The sequence below is a fragment of the Perca flavescens genome, chromosome 9, assembly GCF_004354835.1.
Source record: "Perca flavescens isolate YP-PL-M2 chromosome 9, PFLA_1.0, whole genome shotgun sequence".
In the NCBI taxonomy this organism is placed as follows: Eukaryota; Metazoa; Chordata; class Actinopteri; order Perciformes; family Percidae; genus Perca; species Perca flavescens.
This window is the reverse complement of record NC_041339.1, coordinates 26,047,280-26,065,352: the sequence shown is the minus strand read 5'-3', so window position 1 is coordinate 26,065,352 and position 18,073 is coordinate 26,047,280. Positions and strand designations below refer to the sequence as shown.

The window sequence follows — 18,073 nt, the reverse complement described above, 5'->3', positions numbered from 1 at the left end:
TGTTTTAATCTAGTAATAATCAACACCATATTCGGTCATCCTGGTGAGTCTGGCAATAAAGTGGAAGATGTTACAGAGAGAAATGCCAATTTACTGCTGGAATCATTTTCTGATTTACAAAAATAGATTAGCATTCATGGAGGACTTTGTTTAAAATGTACTTATTTTGTTACTGCTGTAACTGTTTTTACGACTACAAATACCATTACAATCCCCACAAGAAAAAGAGTAAGAAAAAAAGGCAGAAAAATGTAAGCTTCTCATTTTATTTTTTATTTTGTAACCTTCTCATTGAACTCTATTACCCACAATGCTATGACACTTAGCAGTTCCTGCTTTGGTCATTTCCGGTAAGGGAGTTGCCCATCAAAACAAATGTTAGCTTGTCGTTGAAATATTTTGCAACTTGCAATGAGTTTCACTTTATTTGAATCCTAGACGTTTTGCAGTTACTTATCACGTAAGTATACCTTAACATTTTAACACGAAACATTTCGTACGTCTCGCTAATGCTAATAGCTCACATTGCTACTGCGCTGTCATCAAACATCACCTGTGTTAGCTAGCTAGCTACATGGACTCTGGCTTTCTGGACGCATGATTGATGCATTTCTAACTAACTAACTACACCTCAGTCTTTGTTATTCCGGTTAGCTTCACACTGCACCCTTCGTTCATACGGACAGAATTGTACCTTTACTGCGTATGGCACGATTTTGATAGTAAAAATTCCATTATAAAGTTAATATAGAAAGTGGAGATTCATGCAGCTTTCTTTTGCCCATTGTACGATCTGTCTTGAACTTTTAAAGAGGCTCTTTTGATTTATAGACCGTTTTGGTGACCAATTGGTGAATTTACATTTACATTTTAGTATCCGTGGATGTCAGTCACAGGTAAATGCAAAGACAGTTCTGGTTACAAATGTTCAGTTCAATTTTATTTATATAGCACGTTTAAAAACAACCATAGTTGACCAAAGTGCTTAACAAGCTCCAAAAATTAAAGAGATAATATACACAAACAATACACAATATACAATACAAAATAACTTGGCCAAAACCGGTGTAATGTGGCCGCGCTTTTTGGTCCCGGTTAAAAGTCGAGCTGCTGCGTTCTGGACTAACTGTAACCGACGAAGGGATGATCCAATCCAACATACAGAGTTACAGTAATAAAAGTCCAACCTCCGCAGTTTTGTGGACAGAGCATTCTCCAGGGCAGCTCCCAGGTCTGGAATTCCCTCCCCCAAGAGATCCGCACCTCTGAGTCCCTCACCATCTTCCAGTCCCGCCTCAAGACCCATCTCTTCACCACTGCCTATCCCTAGCCCCACACCCCTACCCATTTCATCTGTGCCTGAATCTTGTTTTGTTTTGTTTGTTTGTCTTTATTATCTATACCTACCCTGTAAAGCGACTTTGAGTTTGTGAAAAGCGCTATATAAATTCAATTTATTATTATTATTATTATTATTATTATTATTAGTCTAAACGGGACGTAATAAATGCATGTATGACTCTTTAAAAGTCTTTGCGTAGCAGGTAGGGCTACAAATGTGTTAATAGTTCCTCTTCATGGCTAAACTAACTTGCCACCCAGTCAAACTCCTCATCCCTACTTCCTTAGCAACCTGTATCTTAGCAACCAATCCATGGAGACGCCGGAGCCAGGCCCAGCAGATGGAGAGGAGCGCCTGGTGGAGCTGCGACCTCGGACACGCTCCAACCCTGAAGGTGCCGAGGACCGTCGCAGCAGCACGGGCAGCCTCGGAGGAAACAGTAACCCAAACATATCTCAGCCTGCTGTGGGGAGTCGTGTTGAGGGCGAGGGCGAGGCTTCAACCAGCGACAGTGCTCCCAGTTCCACCACCACAACTGTCTCAGCCACTGCAGCTCAGACTGTAGCCCCTGTTGCAGTAGTAGCAGCGGCTGCAGCCGGTGCCACAGTGCCACTTTCCACTGCTTCTGTTGCAGCCAAAGAGAGGCCAAAGCCCACGCAGCAACAGCCCACATTGACAACCCCCATCCCTCCACCAGCAGAGTACCAGCTCAGAGTTCCCCGTGTCAACTGTCCAGAGAAAGTGGTAGGCTCACAATACAGTTCTGATTTATGTTTCACATGAAAAAGAAGCCTTACTTTGACCTTAAGGCTTATTCTATCTGGTGTTCCTCATGGCAGATAATCTGCTTAGACCTTTCCGAAGAGATGTCTTTGCCAAAGTTAGAGTCTTTTAATGGGTAAGCTACAGCAAAGTAAACTTTTATTCCTCAGTGCTCGCAATTTATCAATTTATTTGTCATCTCTGCCTAATTTGTCTGTCTTTCTATTTAGGTCTAAAACGAATGCCCTGAACATATCCCAGAAAATGATTGAGATGTTTGTCAGAACTAAACACAAGATTGACAAACGGCATGAGTTTGCACTGGTGGTAGTCAATGATGACTCTCTCTGGGTGAGTACAGGAATGGTTTAATCTGCACCAAATGTTACCTACAGTTTTCTAGAATATGTTTCCTCCTCTTCTGTGTTTGTGTATGTGCCCCAGTTGTCAGGCTTCACCTCTGACCCCAGGGAACTGTGCAGCTGTCTGTATGATCTTGAGACCAATGTGTGCGAGTCCTTCAGTATCCTTTCATTCAAAACTAACTTTTAAACAATGAAGATAAATTTCCTACTATAAACCAAAACATAGGACATGAAATCAATTCCTAGGTGTTCAATTTTAGCCTTAACTGTCCTCTGTAGACCTTGAAGATCTTCTTAATGTAATGTAAGTCCTGTCTGATTATAAACCTTTTTGGTCTCTTAAAATACATGAAATGTTCTATAGTGTGTTTACTGAAAGTAATCTCTTCTACTGTTGTCTTTGTAGTCGTCAGAAGATCGAACTGCCGTCGATGGACAATGTTCAGACCATCCCTCCTCCATATGTGGTGCGGACTGTGCTCATCTACAGCCGTAATGCAGGACAGCTTCAGTTCAACCCTTCAGAGGCTGTTAGTGTAAGTGTGACAACTGCTGCAATATCCTGGCTTTATTTGAGTAGATTTTTTTTTCTTAATGTGAATGTGATTTCCCTCCAGAAAATGTTCTCTCTCTCATGTTTTTGGCTTCTTTGAGCAGAGTGCATTAACTTTACATTGAAGTGAAGGTCTTGTTCTTGTGTCCTGTCCCAGAAAATGCTGCAATCTCCATATTTTTTCTTTGATGTTGTCTACCTACACAATGGGGTGGAGGAGCAGGGAGATGATACCAGCTGGAGGGTGAGTGAATAAGCTGATAAAGAGACAATAGCTGCGGTCCATTAGTCAGTTTAGCTTAGGAATTCCTAACTGAGTGGCAGCCATGATAAGAGCCGTTCGAATTGTCTAAAATAATAAAGAAAGGTGCTTCAATGCTTCCTTTATCATCTCCTTCAGCATATGATACACTGGACCATCCTTTACGAAAGAAAAGGAGATAATGCCGTCCCACAAGTTGTGGCGGCAGCATCATAAAGCGACACATCAGGATTTGGCCCTTCTATATTCAGAATATTAAGTGCCGGCTGTAACCCTGTACACACTGTGCGTAATTTTTTTTTTGTGAGACATAGCAACACAACTAATAATAATGATAATGTACTTTACTGTTTTGAGTGGTTTAATAAATCGGTTAATGAAAGAACTTTACTCTTTACATAAAATTACAGTGAGCATGCATACAGAACTGTGAATGAATGGATCGCTGAATCCAAAGCAGCGCACCGGACATTGGTTTAATTTTAACCCAGAGCAGTGTCCAAAACAAGTTCACCTGTTCGCCCCTCAGTGGTTTATTTCAATATGTTTTGTTGAAAGTCATTATAGAAATAACTACATTATTTTGACCATGTGTGTGTGAAATTAGGAATATTGTGAGAATGCACGGATCGGATCTGACAGCATCCGATTCAATTACCTTAAATCATCCACCCACACCCACCCAAATAAGTTATTTTCACTCCCCCTCTACAGTCTCTGTAGGCTACTCCTTTTTTAATTGATGTATTATAGTGATGTATGAGAAAGACTGCTTTCAGTAACTGTAAACGTTTCCAAACATGCAGTAATGCCACTGCAGCTAATATCATTTACTTTTCCACAAATGATCCATTTTGATTGTGTACCAGGACGTATAGCGTGGTTCAAGTTTATTTGGTCTGGTGTATCATTAATATTAATCTGGTAACCTAGAGAGTTAATCTAGCTCTCTCACGACTGCTGCTGAGGCTGATTTGAGACGGACTGTAGCTGTGATTGTGACTCTAGTTATCATGGAATGACTTCACTTTGGCCGTTGCTGTCACTGTGATTGTAGGTGTGCTTTGGTTGTCGTGTTTATGGCTGTGACACATCATTTTGTAAAGGTGTAACACGGACTACATGCAGGGTTTTGATGGTCGTGCAGGCTAAACATTGTTTTGAATCTTCTGTATTCCTGAACTCCTGTTGTGTACTGGTAACACATCTTTAGAATCTGATAGAAGCACCACAGGTTCAGATCGTATATGGCTTAACGATGCTTTCTTGGCTAATGTTAAAATGGATCTATTTTATTTCTATGCTGCAGCCATTTCCATAGCATCATAGATTCAACCACAAATACAGCCGTAGTCGGCGCAATAACCAGATCCACAGCGACAGCTTCAACCACCACATCCAGGCAGACAAAAATTCCCACATGACCCCTTGGGGGCTCCATACCTTCCTGTATTTGCAGTGAATTTATTTAAATACTTCTGTCCGCCTCACTAAGTCTGAAATGTGCGGTGGGATGTTGTGAAAACCCACTTAAATATAACAGCTTTTCACACTATGATGTAATCTGGACATTTCTCTAGGTGCTGCATTTCAACTATGTGGTATGTTTTCTGCCTCCAGGACAACTACACCTCTTTCTGCAACCTGGATTCAAAGGGCATGTGCTATCGCTTTGAGGTTTCCATGAGTGGACCCGCCATCGAGCTGCACAACTGCATGGCCAAACTTTTGGCTCACCCTTTACAAAGACCTTTCCAGAGCCACGCGTCTTACAGCCTGCTGGAGGGGGAAGAACCCCAGGACATTGAGGCAACGGTGTAAAAAGGGCGCACTTATAAAGCCCTGTTTCTCCGTAAAATTCACACACTGTAGTTTATTAGAAAGGGGCAAGGGTTTTCCAAGTACCACTTATTACTGAGGGGTTTTCCATTCACTGCTGTAAAGCAATACTTTTTAAGAATATTTGGGAAAACCATGTGTAGGTAGTTGTAAAGAAACGAGGGTTTCAGCAGGTTACTACTAAATCAATCATTGTGTTTCCATAAAAGAATGAGTGAGTCATTGATTGTTCTAAGCTTTCCTGATGTTGTTAGTTGTAAAACTACTGGAGGTCTCCTGGGGGATGAGGTGATGTCAGAGAATACATGAGCAGGACACAAGTAGGAGGATAAGATCGAGAAAGAATAAGAAAAGGAAGATGTTCAAAGCATCAGGCTTTGTTAAAACTCCCTCCCCATTTGAAATTTCTTTCAAATCTTAGACCACACTGATCTGTCTGTAAGTCTTAAAGGGGGAAATCAGTGCAAGCATGTGACAGTTTTTGATAGCTGGCCTTTTGAGACAAACTGCAATATGATGCACTGTATCACAGAGGTCACTTCTGTATTTTTGCCTTCCCTTTTTGTTGGTAATTTCCACCTTTTGTTACCTGTTTTAATGTATTTTCTATTTTTTAATGTGTTGTTTTTAATCTTTTGTTCATTTGTCACTCTTGTATGTAACACAGACAATGAAAGAATGTACAATAACGTAGAAGCGGCCCCTCCTTTGACAATGATTGGCATTTGTGGATTGATTGTAGAAAAAGGCCCCTCATTATGCCAGTCTAGCTGCACTTGAAACACATTGTACAGAAAAGCTTTTTGAAGCTGTTTCTGGATATTAAAAAAGGCATGTTGAATCATAATTTTCATTTTCATATGTGCTTTCTATATTTTTGTCAGGAGATGGCAGCAAACTCCATTTAGAGATCTGAGCTGAATTCAAAGGCATTGTCAAAAAGCTGCTGTGGTCCATGATGGTAGACAATAGTCTAATTTTTGTATAGATACTACATCCAAGTGTCAGTTTTGATCATTTTACATCAAATTTTCTGCGTTAAATCTCCGCTGTCAAGCTTCATCTTCAGTGTCCCTCTAATATGACAGCATGGTTAAGCTGTTATCACAGCTTCTGTTGAAAACCTTCTGTTATCCACGGCATGAGTATTACTTCAATGATATATTTTCCGGTCACCCTAAATGTGTCTGGTCAGTTATCTTAAGAGGTGTTTATATCTCAGTCTGTAACAGTTTAGTTTCCTGTTTTTGTTCAGAAGTTGATCTGATGTCTGTCCTGACTCCTGATAGTCACTCATTTTCTGTCACTCTAACATACCTTCATAAATTAGCTTTCTTTCCGGTGAGGACAGGTTTTCAGGAAGACAATGGGGAGCAGGAAAACCCCGGGCTCAGAGGACCTTTCCTCTTTCACATACTTCCCCAGAAGAGCTGGCTCTTCCCCACGTCATCACCGCAGATAACAGCGCGAGGGAGGGATCCAGTGCGTCTGTACCGCAGGGGGAATTTGTTATTTTCTTATCCCTGAAGAATGACAGGTCCCTATTGTTTTCATTCTTTCACTCCTCCACTGCCATGACTCCTTTCCGTACTTGCTTGCAACAGGATATGCTGGACCTTTTTTTTTGTATTTTCTGCTTTTACTCGTCATGGCTTACATTGTTCATCCACCACCAGGGGAATATGGAATTCTGCATCACTATATTTAAATGTGGCACTGATGCGTGCTCTTTCCTGGTTTCTTCAATATCACATGCAGAGAGTGGTGGAAAATAACTAATTTAATTTATACTTCTACCCAACTACATTTCAGAGGATAATGTACTTTTCACTCCACTACAATTATCTGACACCTGTAGTAACTTTTTATGGTCAAGCTTTTACATATAAAACATGATTATCTTAAAACAACCATTACTCCTATGCTGGATAGTACACTACACTTCCTGGTCCCATGTGGGCAAAGTATAAAGTATGCAGGTCCTGACTTAGTTGATTTTGTCTTTTAGTGGTGCAAATATTTTAGAAATGATTGCAATTAATCAAATTACATACAAGCAGTTGACACATGGTGCAACTGGGGGCACGGGGTCCCGAGGCGGTTGTTCTCTTTGCTAGTTAGTTAAGCTTTATCTTGACTAACATCAACATTACAATCTTGCTTATAATGCATCTGTATATAATATATATATAATAATGCATAATAATAGTATTTGTTTACATTGTGATACTTTTACTTAAGTAAAGAATCTGACTAGCAGCAGCAACATAAGTATGTCAATCTGTTCACCATTTGGTAATGTGCCATGTACAACACATATAGGTTCACTTTTTTAAGTCTGTCTTAATAAAACAGTCATATGTCCATATGTGCATTGAAAGAGTTGGTGAAATCATTCCCCCTGTCCATACTGGATTTTAATGTAAGTTATGAGGCATTAAATCCACAGTCCTCATCCTGTGTAAAAATGACAATAACTGACAGATACAGTTCAGCTGAAACACAGGAAATGTCATGCTAAAATATTTTATTTCTGCACAGAATGAGGACTAGATTTTGTCCCTTTTCTTGGACAGTATGAACAGGAGGAATGATTACAGCAAGAAAAATCTGTTTCAGTGTTGACATATACATAAGAAGAGGGAAAAGAAAATATGAGCACCTGACTATTGTTTAAAGACATACTTGGAAAAAAGGGAGCCTATGCTTTAATTATATAGATGTTAAAACATTTTTAATAATAAATGTTTATTGCCTCAATTCTCTAAAATATAGAGGAGCTCACATGCACCCAACAAAAGCAGATAAGCAAATACAGCAGCAATTCATGAGTGGATTTTTAAATCAGGAGGAGTAGATTTTAGGAATTTTCAACAAGGTTATCAAACATTTTGTGGAAAGATCATACCATAAATAATCATAAATTATTCAATGTAGAGTATTTTTTCTATATCTTAAAAATGTCTCGAAGGGATCTTTAAATGTTATGTATTTAATCTTCCTGCCACAACAATCTTGTTTTGTTCGAACCACCAGGAAAATTTGTGACAATTTGGGCAGTGGTGCAGCTGGGGGCTGTAAATGTGACAGAGGTTGATGAGGGAGGAGGGATAAGGGAGGAGGGAGGGCTGGGCCAGGATGGGGAGTGTGTCTCCAGCAGCATTTATAAACATGGCCCCTTTACACACCTAAGGGTCATTGTTTAAATCCATCCATACATGCCTGTATGTTTCTGCACGCTGACAGTGTGGCAGAGCTGTGGAAGACAGAGAAACAAACATCACCACTGGTTGTTTTTCCACTTCTGCTCAACAGGGTTCACCTTGAGGCCTCAGCACTTGCTCTGCAGAGAAGATCACATCTGAACGGAAACCTTGTGGATTTTAGCAAAAACAATTCCTATTTGATCGTCCAAAACCAGCTGCAACCATTTCTCCCCCAGCAGTCATGTACAGCTCCAGCTACTCCCAGGCCAAGTTTGGCCTGGAGGCAAAAGTGCCTATGCACAAGCCCAAAGGGAAGAGCTGCGGCTACTACATGAGGATCGTCTTCTTCTTTTGCTCTCTGATTCAGTCTCTGATCATCGTCAGCCTGGTGCTCTTCCTCATCTATGGACAGCCAGAGAAGTCTACAGAGGAAAAGAGGGTCCAGGTCAGTGATATCTACTAAAGGTCTCCCTCTATCTAAATGTCTTAAGACATAAAATGCTTTGCTTTGAATTATAATTTATGTATAATATAATTTCACCACAAAACAAGTGAAGTAACAATAAGCAAAACAATTTTTTAGTGGAAGTGGACTTGAAGAGACATAATGAGGCTATAAGAATCAGATGGAATTCTGCAGAAGCTTTTTAATCACCTGTTATGTTTCTGACACGTTATGATATTAATGTATGTATATAATCTGTTCAGAGCTGTAAAATACAGTGATGCTGAGTGCTCTGATTGTTATTCTAAAGGAGCTGGAGCTGAACTTCAACAGGGTGAGTGAGAACAACATCCAGCTGAGAAAGGAGAAAGGCGAGCTGGGAGCTCAGCTGGGAGTTCGCACAGCTGAGAAAGCTGCTCTGGAGACCGAGTTGGTGAAGCTGAAGACTGAAGCCAACAACACAGTTCATACGCTGAAAGATAAATTAGTAAGTAAAGGATTTGATTAATACTATGTTAAGAAAAGCGGTTGCTGCAGTAGTTTTTAACATCTCTTCATCATCTTTGAAAAATTATTTTTACAACAAGAACAAAATGAAGGTTAAAAGTCAAGTCTTTCCAATGTGCAAAACTATACAACATGATTATTTCTGAAGGCATTGTTCTAGTTTTCCTATGTAATGGGGTAGAAGTATAACTTAGCATAGAATGAAAATACTTGTACCTCAGATTGCATGAATTCAGTAGTTGAGTAAATAAAGTTACATTTCACCACTTTGGTCACCATGTTAATAAAATAAAACTTACAAATGATTCATCATCCTGTATATAATTATTATAATTTAATTTATAGACTATCTGTGACAGTAAGGTGAGCATGATGATGCGTCGCTCCACCCTTCCAATCCAGCCCCCTGCTGTGGCCACTACTACCAGTATGTGCTCCATACTTTTTGGGAAATTTAGTCTAATAATGTTTAAATATTGTGAAAAATTATTCTTTTGATGAACATTCACTGCATCAGAAATTTGGGCAATAATGAATGAATGTGTATAATAATATATAAATGTTTTGTAAAATTAAAGTCTTTGTTGTATAGTTTATATATATATATATATAAATAATAGTTTTCAGTTAAGTAAAAAGAATATGGGTACCACTTCCCAATGAGGCACCCTTTATACAGGGTTTATATGTTTTAATGAATGGCTTTATTAATGGTTAATAAATATGTTACTAATGCTTTATAGATCATCATTTGACCTATGAGAATCCCTCCATCCTGCCATCCATCCATCTATCCATTCATCCATCCATCCATCCATCTATCCATCCATCCATCCATCCGCTTACATGGGGTCAGGTCGCAGGGGCAGCAGCTCCAGCAGGGGACCCCAAACTTCCCTTTCCCGAGCTACATTAAGTAAAACTAAACTAACTAAATGATGGTTTAGTTGAGTGTTATAATAATTACCTATTAACATTTATACCAGTAGACTTAGTGGCTTTTTACAAAGTAAGAATCTGATTCGTTGATTAATGATTTCACTATTAGTAATTGCCAGATTGTTCACGTCCTTGGAACCCAAACATTCTTTTTTATTAATGTCTAATAACTGATCTACAAAGTATTACTACATGATTTAAACATTAGCAACACCATTAGTTAAACTTTGTAAAGGGTGACTAATTAGAAAGTGCTACCAGAATATTAATAAACACAAAAAATGCCATTGTTACTAAAAGTATTACTGTCTATTTAAGTTGTCCTACGGTTTCCCACTGAACTCTCCAGGTGAAATTAATTCTTTGAAGACCCTCAACGCTCGGCAGAAAGCTATGATAAACCTCATCGAGTCAAATTTCACCCAGACGGTTCAGTACCTGAGCCAGGAGAGAGACAAAGCCCTCAGAGAGCAAGACACCCACCAGCAGGATGCCATCACCCTGCGCAGGGAGAACAGGGAGCTGAAGGAGCAGCTCACCACCTACACCAGGTACTGTCCGTCTGCTCCTTGAGAGCACCTACAAGTATTAAGAGTAAACTCATTAAAGTTTGTGTTTGTTTTTCTTTTCAGGAAGTGCAAAGAGGACTTTGCTCACTCTTTGGATGGGATCAAAACGGTGACCAGCGAATTCCTGAACAAGATCAACAACCTGTTTCCCCACCAGCTGACCTTTCACCTCAGCTGCCACAGCCAGCAGGTGCAGATGGAAAAGATCCGAAACAGCTGCACGAACCTCTCCAGAGACGTGGAAAACAAGTTCCAGCTGTATTTAGACAATGTGGGCAACAAGGTGTGTGCAACATATTGTCATTCTTGGTGTGTGTTGATTTGATATTATTTCAAATGACAGATGGATGGAATCCACTCAGTTTATGCTGGAATACACAGTTTGGGGGAGACGTACTTAGATCCTCTACAATTAAAGGTCCTGCCGACAAAATCCTACTTCCATAAAAAACAAGTAGAGATTAGAGAGAGATTTAGATTTATTGTCCCAGAGGGAGATTTATTTTCACAGCCATACAATAGACATACAGATATACGTACATATATCATATTATCAGCAAAATATACTTAAAAGTGGTAGACTGATCCTTCAAAAGGATCTCAAGATGAATCTAAAGGAGCAATGAGATGAATAGTGTGGTAGAAGAAAAAAAGTTGTTTCAATGAAACCATCTGATCAGTTTAGAGAGGTAATCTTTCAAAAGCTGGGAACCAGTGGTGTAGTCTACGCGATACGCAGGTATACGCAGTATACCCACTAAGAAAGCTCCAGGATTTCCATATACCCACTTAAAATGGACCAATGACACGCAACAACATACTTTCCATTATAGTTTTGATATATTTTGAATTGTTATCTGTGTTTTTCTACTTCACATAGGCTAAATAAAGGTATTTCCACCGTAAACTGGTGCATAAAAGTGTATCAGAATACAGGAAATTAAGTCCTTGACACTCCAAACTTCCCTAGAGGAGGACACCCAGACCCCCCACTATGATATGCCCCCCCCTCCCCCAAAAGGCAGATTCTGGCCAATATATATATATATATATATATATATATATATATATACATACATACAATACAGTATACCCACTACAATACATTAGACTACACCACTGCTGGGAACCACTGGTTTAATCTTTAACAATACGTTGTATTTTATAAGTTTAACCTTTTTTTTATATCTTTTTTAAATATAAATTTTTAATCTGAAAAGTAACTAGTAATTTAAGATGTAAAATGATTGAAGTGGATTAAAAAGTACAATAATTCCTTTTCAAATGTAGTGGAGTAAAAGCATAAAGTAGCATAAAAGGGAACTACTCAATTAAACTACCTCAAAAATTGTAGTAAGTTTTCAGAGTTTGTACTCTTTTGTTGCCGTCCTTCCTTTAAACTCTCTTTAAACTCTGATGGAATATTCCAAAAACAAATTAAATGGAAAACCAGTTTCTTGAGGGAGGAAGTCTATCCGCAGCATCAATCATGATAAATCTCCTAGCTAAAGAGACAGACATCCTCTGAGGCCAACGCAGGGTCAAAGCAGAGGTGAAGCGTTTGTCTCTGCTGATACAGCAGCACAGTGCAGGACAACAAAAACGTTCCCTCAGTAAGTAGCTTTTCTTTTATTCTTGAGAGCAATATGTCGGTTGGATAGAACTCTCACCGAGGGGTTGAAAATCATCACTTCTCCATAAACTAATTAATTCAACTTTTGTCTCCTTCCTTTTCAGAAGTCAGGTGGTAATTGTAAACTTTTGTCCATGCAGACAACATTGTAATCCAATCTAAATTTTCACGAAACACAAACAATGATACAATAGAATTACCATAAAAGACAATGCCAACAGCAACATAAAATTACATAACCACATGACAAATGTCTCTTTATAAAACAGTTTCAACTTGAGTATGGCTGTAATTAAAGATTTGCAATGAAAATATTTTCATAATCGATTAATCGTTGGTCTTGCGGAAACTGCGTTGCTATGGATACATGTAATATACTGCGTTGCTATGGATACACGTAATATATGCATACTGTCGGGGTAATGTCTGTTTGAATGCATGGCAAACTAACCAAACTTCATCAGACAAACACGGATTGAACATGTCAAATCTGACCCCAAATCTCCAAACAAGGACAGCCATGGCACACCAACCAAACATTTGCTTTTGTTGGAGAGTGTTTGATTTCTTTTATGTTTGCAGTAAATTTGCTTTTAAAACCTTGCTCACAATTTTAATGTTTCTTAAACTTTAGGTAAGAGTCTGACATAAGACAGAGATATTTTACCTTTTCAATACATTCTCCATTAATCTTTAAACTTTACTTCTGACGGGGGTTGAGCCTGGAATTAAAGCAGATAAGAAAATGGTCTTAATATTGCGTGTTACACACGAGTTTTCAAACCGCACAGTCAAATTCATCAAACATATGAAACCATTGTGTGGCTACCTTTATTCCACTGATTCAACTCTATATTTGGTAAAACAGAATTAGTGTTCACAGACACCTCAACCACTGATTTAGAATAACAATGACCAATGTGCTGTGTCCCTCAGGGAGCCATTCAATGTAGATTTCATTCATCAACTCCCACTGTGACGTTGAGGAAAATGAACATTAAGAAACATTGATATAGAAATAGACACATGGTAAACAAAAACAGGTATAATTATGTAAAGGCACCATCTGAAAACACATTTGGTACAGTCGAGTATGACACAGCCCTTTATATATGAGTGACTCTCCCACTTTCTGCTGCAGTCTAGAAAAGCAATATATTTAAAAGGAAAAACATGGCATGAGATGAGTATATATCATTTATTAAAAAATAATAATATTTTTTTCATTTCTAGGTGGCTGAGATCCAATCCAAGTCCAGTCGTCTGGAGGTGCAAAACTCACAAATGACTTCTGATCTGCAGCAGTGTGAACGCAAACACAGTGAGACGGTCGCCGAGGCCGCCAAGCAGCTGCAGCTCAAGCAAAAGACTCATGACGACCAGGTAGATTATATGTGTGTGTGTGTGTGTGTGTGTGTGTGTGTGTGTGTGTGTGTGTGTGTGTGTGTGTGTGTGTGTGTGTGTGTGTGTGTGTGTGTGTGTGGGTGAGGGAACCAAGGAAGAGATCCATGGAAGAAGTTAATTTCCTCAGTATCTCATTATAAAACTGACTGCCATTGTAAAATGTATGATTATATATTCCTGTTTAACAATAACCTAAATCATACAGCAGCATAAGAGAAATTAGGGTGTAAAATAACTCTTTTTTTGCATTGTTTTCCATTTATATTTATAATACATGCATATTTTGTTCAGGTGGAGAAAATACTGATTGAGCAGAACCGGCTGAGAGAACAGAACAAGCTCCAGGAAGACAGTTTGGCCCTGAGAGATAAAGAGCTTCAGCGATTGCTCTCTGCTCAGCCCAACTTCAAGGTAAAATAAATACAGAGGACCAGCCATTTGCTCTGTACAGAGTCAGACAAATGGAAGGTAATTAGGGAAGGCAGAGCCCACAAATCATTTCAAACCTTCATTTACTTGGGACAGATATTCATTTTTGTGCACATGTAAAGCATTAATCTAAGCTGCTCTCAAAAGACCATCTGGCTAAATGTCTGTATTTGGCTTTCTGGGTGCTTTTAAATAAGATTTACTATACTGGTTATATGGACAGCAGAGCAGAGGTAAGGTGGTGCATGTGGACTCAGAAATAATTTGAGGGCAGCAGGAAGGATGGACAGTCAAGATAAGAAAGGAAAGCCATTTTTAAGGAATCATAAGTTCAGAAAACGGCCCATTTTCAAACCCCACAGTCCATGCACAGAAAAAAGCTGCAGAAATGTATCTGTTTGTAATGTTAAATGTTAAAATACTGAAATTATTATCATATTTGTTTTCCAGACCTGTGATCCTAAAGCTGCCAGCCTACAGGCCTCTATTGGAGAACCTGGCATCAGCAAAACTCCCACGGTAAACGCTATATTGGAATAAATCAGATTATATACTATTTATATGAAGTCCGGTCTTTATGTCCCTCCTTCATTTCAGATTTTTAGACAACAATCACCTCATTTGCACTAATTATAATTATCAATGTTTGTCTTGCAGGTGAGATGAAGTGAGTGGTGCGCCACAGTGATCAACATTTTGACTTTTCAAAAGACATGTATAAATTCCTTATACAACACTCTTTTATACAACCTGTAAATACCATGTCTATGTTAGTGACATATTTACTGTTGTTGGTTTGTGCATGCTTTGCCTAGCTCTACGTGGAATTGAAACGTATAGATACTTGTGTTTGAGTTTAAAAATTTGCTGTGAAAAGCCTTGGTATCTATATTAAGGTAAATGTAAAAAATATCCATGACACTGGTGTAAATATTTTCGATTGTGTGTCACTCTCTGTGGTTTCTGTAGTTACAGAATTTTTTATTGTAATTACAAATAAATTAAATAAAAACTGACTCAATCCTAAACTGTTTTGTCCTCAGTCTCGTTCGTCTCACTGTCATAAATACAACAAAGACTAAGACAGGATTTTGTGTGGCAGCTACTCACTTGTCTGCTATAAACAGAATCCTCTTAAAATAGCATAATTTATGTTTCCTAGTGATTCACAAATGTTTGAATTTCTACTGCAGCCCAGATGACAATACATACACAGACCAAGTCATAAACACATCAGCAGAGATGTTAGAAGTCCTAAAAAAAGTAGTAGTTGTAGTAGTAGTTTTTATGACTCTGTAAAGAAAAGTTGAGACTCTAAGTCTATTAATTGCCGTTTTTATGGTGCATTTTACGAGTTCAGTACAGGCGCTGTTATATGTTAACTGTTTAACAAGCTTTACTACTTCCGTTTCCTTTCAAAAGCACCAAATGAAACACAATACAATACTGTAGCTGGAAATGGCAGGCGTTTTCTTTGACCTGTTTTATGATTATTATATTAATAAAAAAGATAATATATAAACGTATATTCCATATACAGCGTCTGAGGGTAAAGTACGCAGATATTAGGGTTTAGGAGACCTATTTGAATTTAACTATCTGTTACCTCAACTTTTAACACAACATTTAAATAATGGAATAGGTTTTTTTAAATTAAAAAGATTTGTCATATTTCTAATTTCTTCTTGATGTAACACCTTTATATGTGCTCCTTATGATTACATGTTACCCACTATGTTCTCTATCAATTCATTTGAATGTTTACTTTCCTAGACTGAAATTTGATTACTTTGGATTTTGTGGATGCATCGGAGGTATTTATAATGTTAATATGCAGACTGAGTTTTCAGTTTCATAGTTTCAGACTGCACCAATTAATTTGCAACAATTTATTTCAACAACTTTACTGTATTTTCTTACTAATTTTGCATCTTGTAATTCATGAGAACCTGAGCTTGATTATTTTGGCAAGCTTGCATTGTACATGGAAAATTACATTGGCATTGAGAGAGAACAAATATTTAAGATTCCTTCTATGTTGTGTAATAACCCATGAGGATACACCCCCAGGCTCACTGAACTGATGGATGTGAATGTTACAGGTGAGTCAGTCTGTCTCCTGTCCTCAGGAAATCCTTTGTTTAACACGAAGTGTTTTCAATCCCATGTATGGACCTGAACTCGAACTCGCTCTCACACACCCTGACTTTAAGTCAAATGTGTACAGGGTGGAACTGACAGCACTGGACCTGGCTATGTCAACCTCGCATCTCAGGACAGCCATTAATCATAACTACAGGAAACTGAAAGCTAAAAGTTCTGCACATTAGTCAGCTGTGAACCATATCATGATACAAATGTTAGTTGAGTCATGTTCCACAATTTAAAAAAAAAGAGTCTTACTCATCTTTAAAGTTGCGTCCATTTAATTAATTCACTTAAAAATCATTGATTTCATTTAAAATCCCATGTGAACATCAAGGTGGCACACTGGTGCTAGAGAAGGAAGTACATCAAAATGCATCCTCTGAAAACTATGAATGTATCGATAGTAGATGCAGAGATATGTCACTGGATAAGTGGAAGTTTGACCTGCTGGTGGCACCAGAGGAAATGACAGAGCATCACCAAAGTCATTAGGATACATCCTGTTGGAGACCATGATTGTCTCTATGAAACTATATGGCAATCCATATAATATTGTTGAGAAATTTTAGTCTGGACCAAAGTGGTGGACCATTATATTTCTATAATAATATAGAATATATTTCCAATTAGTATCCAATGCATTTTAAAACACACGTGTTTTTGTTAAAACACAGACAGGCACTTCAAAGATCATCCAGGCTCCAAAATTTACTGCCACTAATTTGCACAACAGCAAGTCCCGCTTTTAGCTTAAACTCCCCTGTGTGGTAATTAATCAGGGAACACATGAAAGAGGACAAAAAGGCTGACAGAGCGGTGCGGAAAGAGGAAAGGTCAGGTAGCATAGACAAAGTGGAAAGAGACAAAAATGCAGCGAGACGGGCAGTTATGCTGGCGTACAGCAGGGCAACTGTCGTCAGAGACTGGGAGAGAAGAAACCAACTGGGGAAGAAGGGTGGGGAGTTCAACAAGGGAACATAAATATTTGATCGAGGCCAGATTGACAAGGGAACAAAGGACACAATGAGCATCGCCTCTAAAAATGTCCCTTTCCCACAGAGCAGAGAGACGAGCTGGGTCACTCTGACTACATGCTGTACAGTATGTATATTATGATGTGCTTTATGGCCGGCGATTGACTCAAACTGTAATTTACATTGGAATAAATCAGAGACTATACATACTTGTTCTTAATGTGACGACAGGTACTGTGCAGCAATACATTCTTTGTATCAACAGGTATTCTGCTACTTATTTCATGTGATGAAGCTATTATGAATATGTGAAGCACATAATGTTGTATGTTACACAGTGAAAGTCCAGTAGTATAGTTAAGGGATAGGGATAAAACAGTCATAGTATGTCGGAAAAAGTGAAAAAAAAGACATGGAATAGTATGCCGAAAAAGTAAAAAAAAAGTCATAGTATAGTATGTTGAAAAAAGTCATAGTATAGCATGTCAAAAAAAGTGATTAAAAAAGTTGTATATATTGTATGCAGAAAGAAAGCATTTGCGAACATACTGATATATAATTTGTGTGGATAAAGTTAAAAAAATGTGCTTTTGTCCAGAAATGTCGATGTTTAAGAAGGGCTGTCAATGAAGGAATGCTTGTGGCTCTTGTCATTTTGTGGTTCACTTAGCCAAATGTATAAATAAAATATAATAA

At 38.4% G+C, this 18,073-nt stretch overlaps 2 protein-coding genes across 2 annotated transcripts; both read left to right on the top strand.

Moving 5' to 3' along the window:
* The first annotated feature begins 321 nt into the window (after nucleotides 1-321).
* Nucleotides 322-5,970, top strand: babam1 (BRISC and BRCA1 A complex member 1). The gene is made up of 9 exons (XM_028587272.1): nucleotides 322-460; nucleotides 1,630-2,086; nucleotides 2,182-2,240; nucleotides 2,335-2,455; nucleotides 2,549-2,627; nucleotides 2,749-2,773; nucleotides 2,876-3,005; nucleotides 3,180-3,266; nucleotides 4,905-5,970. The coding sequence occupies exons 2-9, from the start codon at nucleotides 1,655-1,657 to the stop codon at nucleotides 5,103-5,105; spliced, it is 1,134 nt and encodes a 377-aa protein (XP_028443073.1). The 5' UTR covers nucleotides 322-460; nucleotides 1,630-1,654; the 3' UTR covers nucleotides 5,106-5,970.
* Nucleotides 5,971-8,307: 2,337 nt separating this feature from the next.
* plvapb (plasmalemma vesicle associated protein b) lies at nucleotides 8,308-15,283 on the top strand. Its single transcript, XM_028588563.1, has 9 exons — nucleotides 8,308-8,774; nucleotides 9,085-9,261; nucleotides 9,627-9,708; nucleotides 10,570-10,771; nucleotides 10,853-11,072; nucleotides 13,656-13,805; nucleotides 14,118-14,237; nucleotides 14,706-14,774; nucleotides 14,913-15,283. Exons 1-9 carry the CDS (start codon nucleotides 8,571-8,573, stop codon nucleotides 14,919-14,921), a joined length of 1,233 nt encoding a protein of 410 aa, XP_028444364.1. The 5' UTR covers nucleotides 8,308-8,570; the 3' UTR covers nucleotides 14,922-15,283.
* The last annotated feature ends 2,790 nt before the right edge of the window (nucleotides 15,284-18,073 follow it).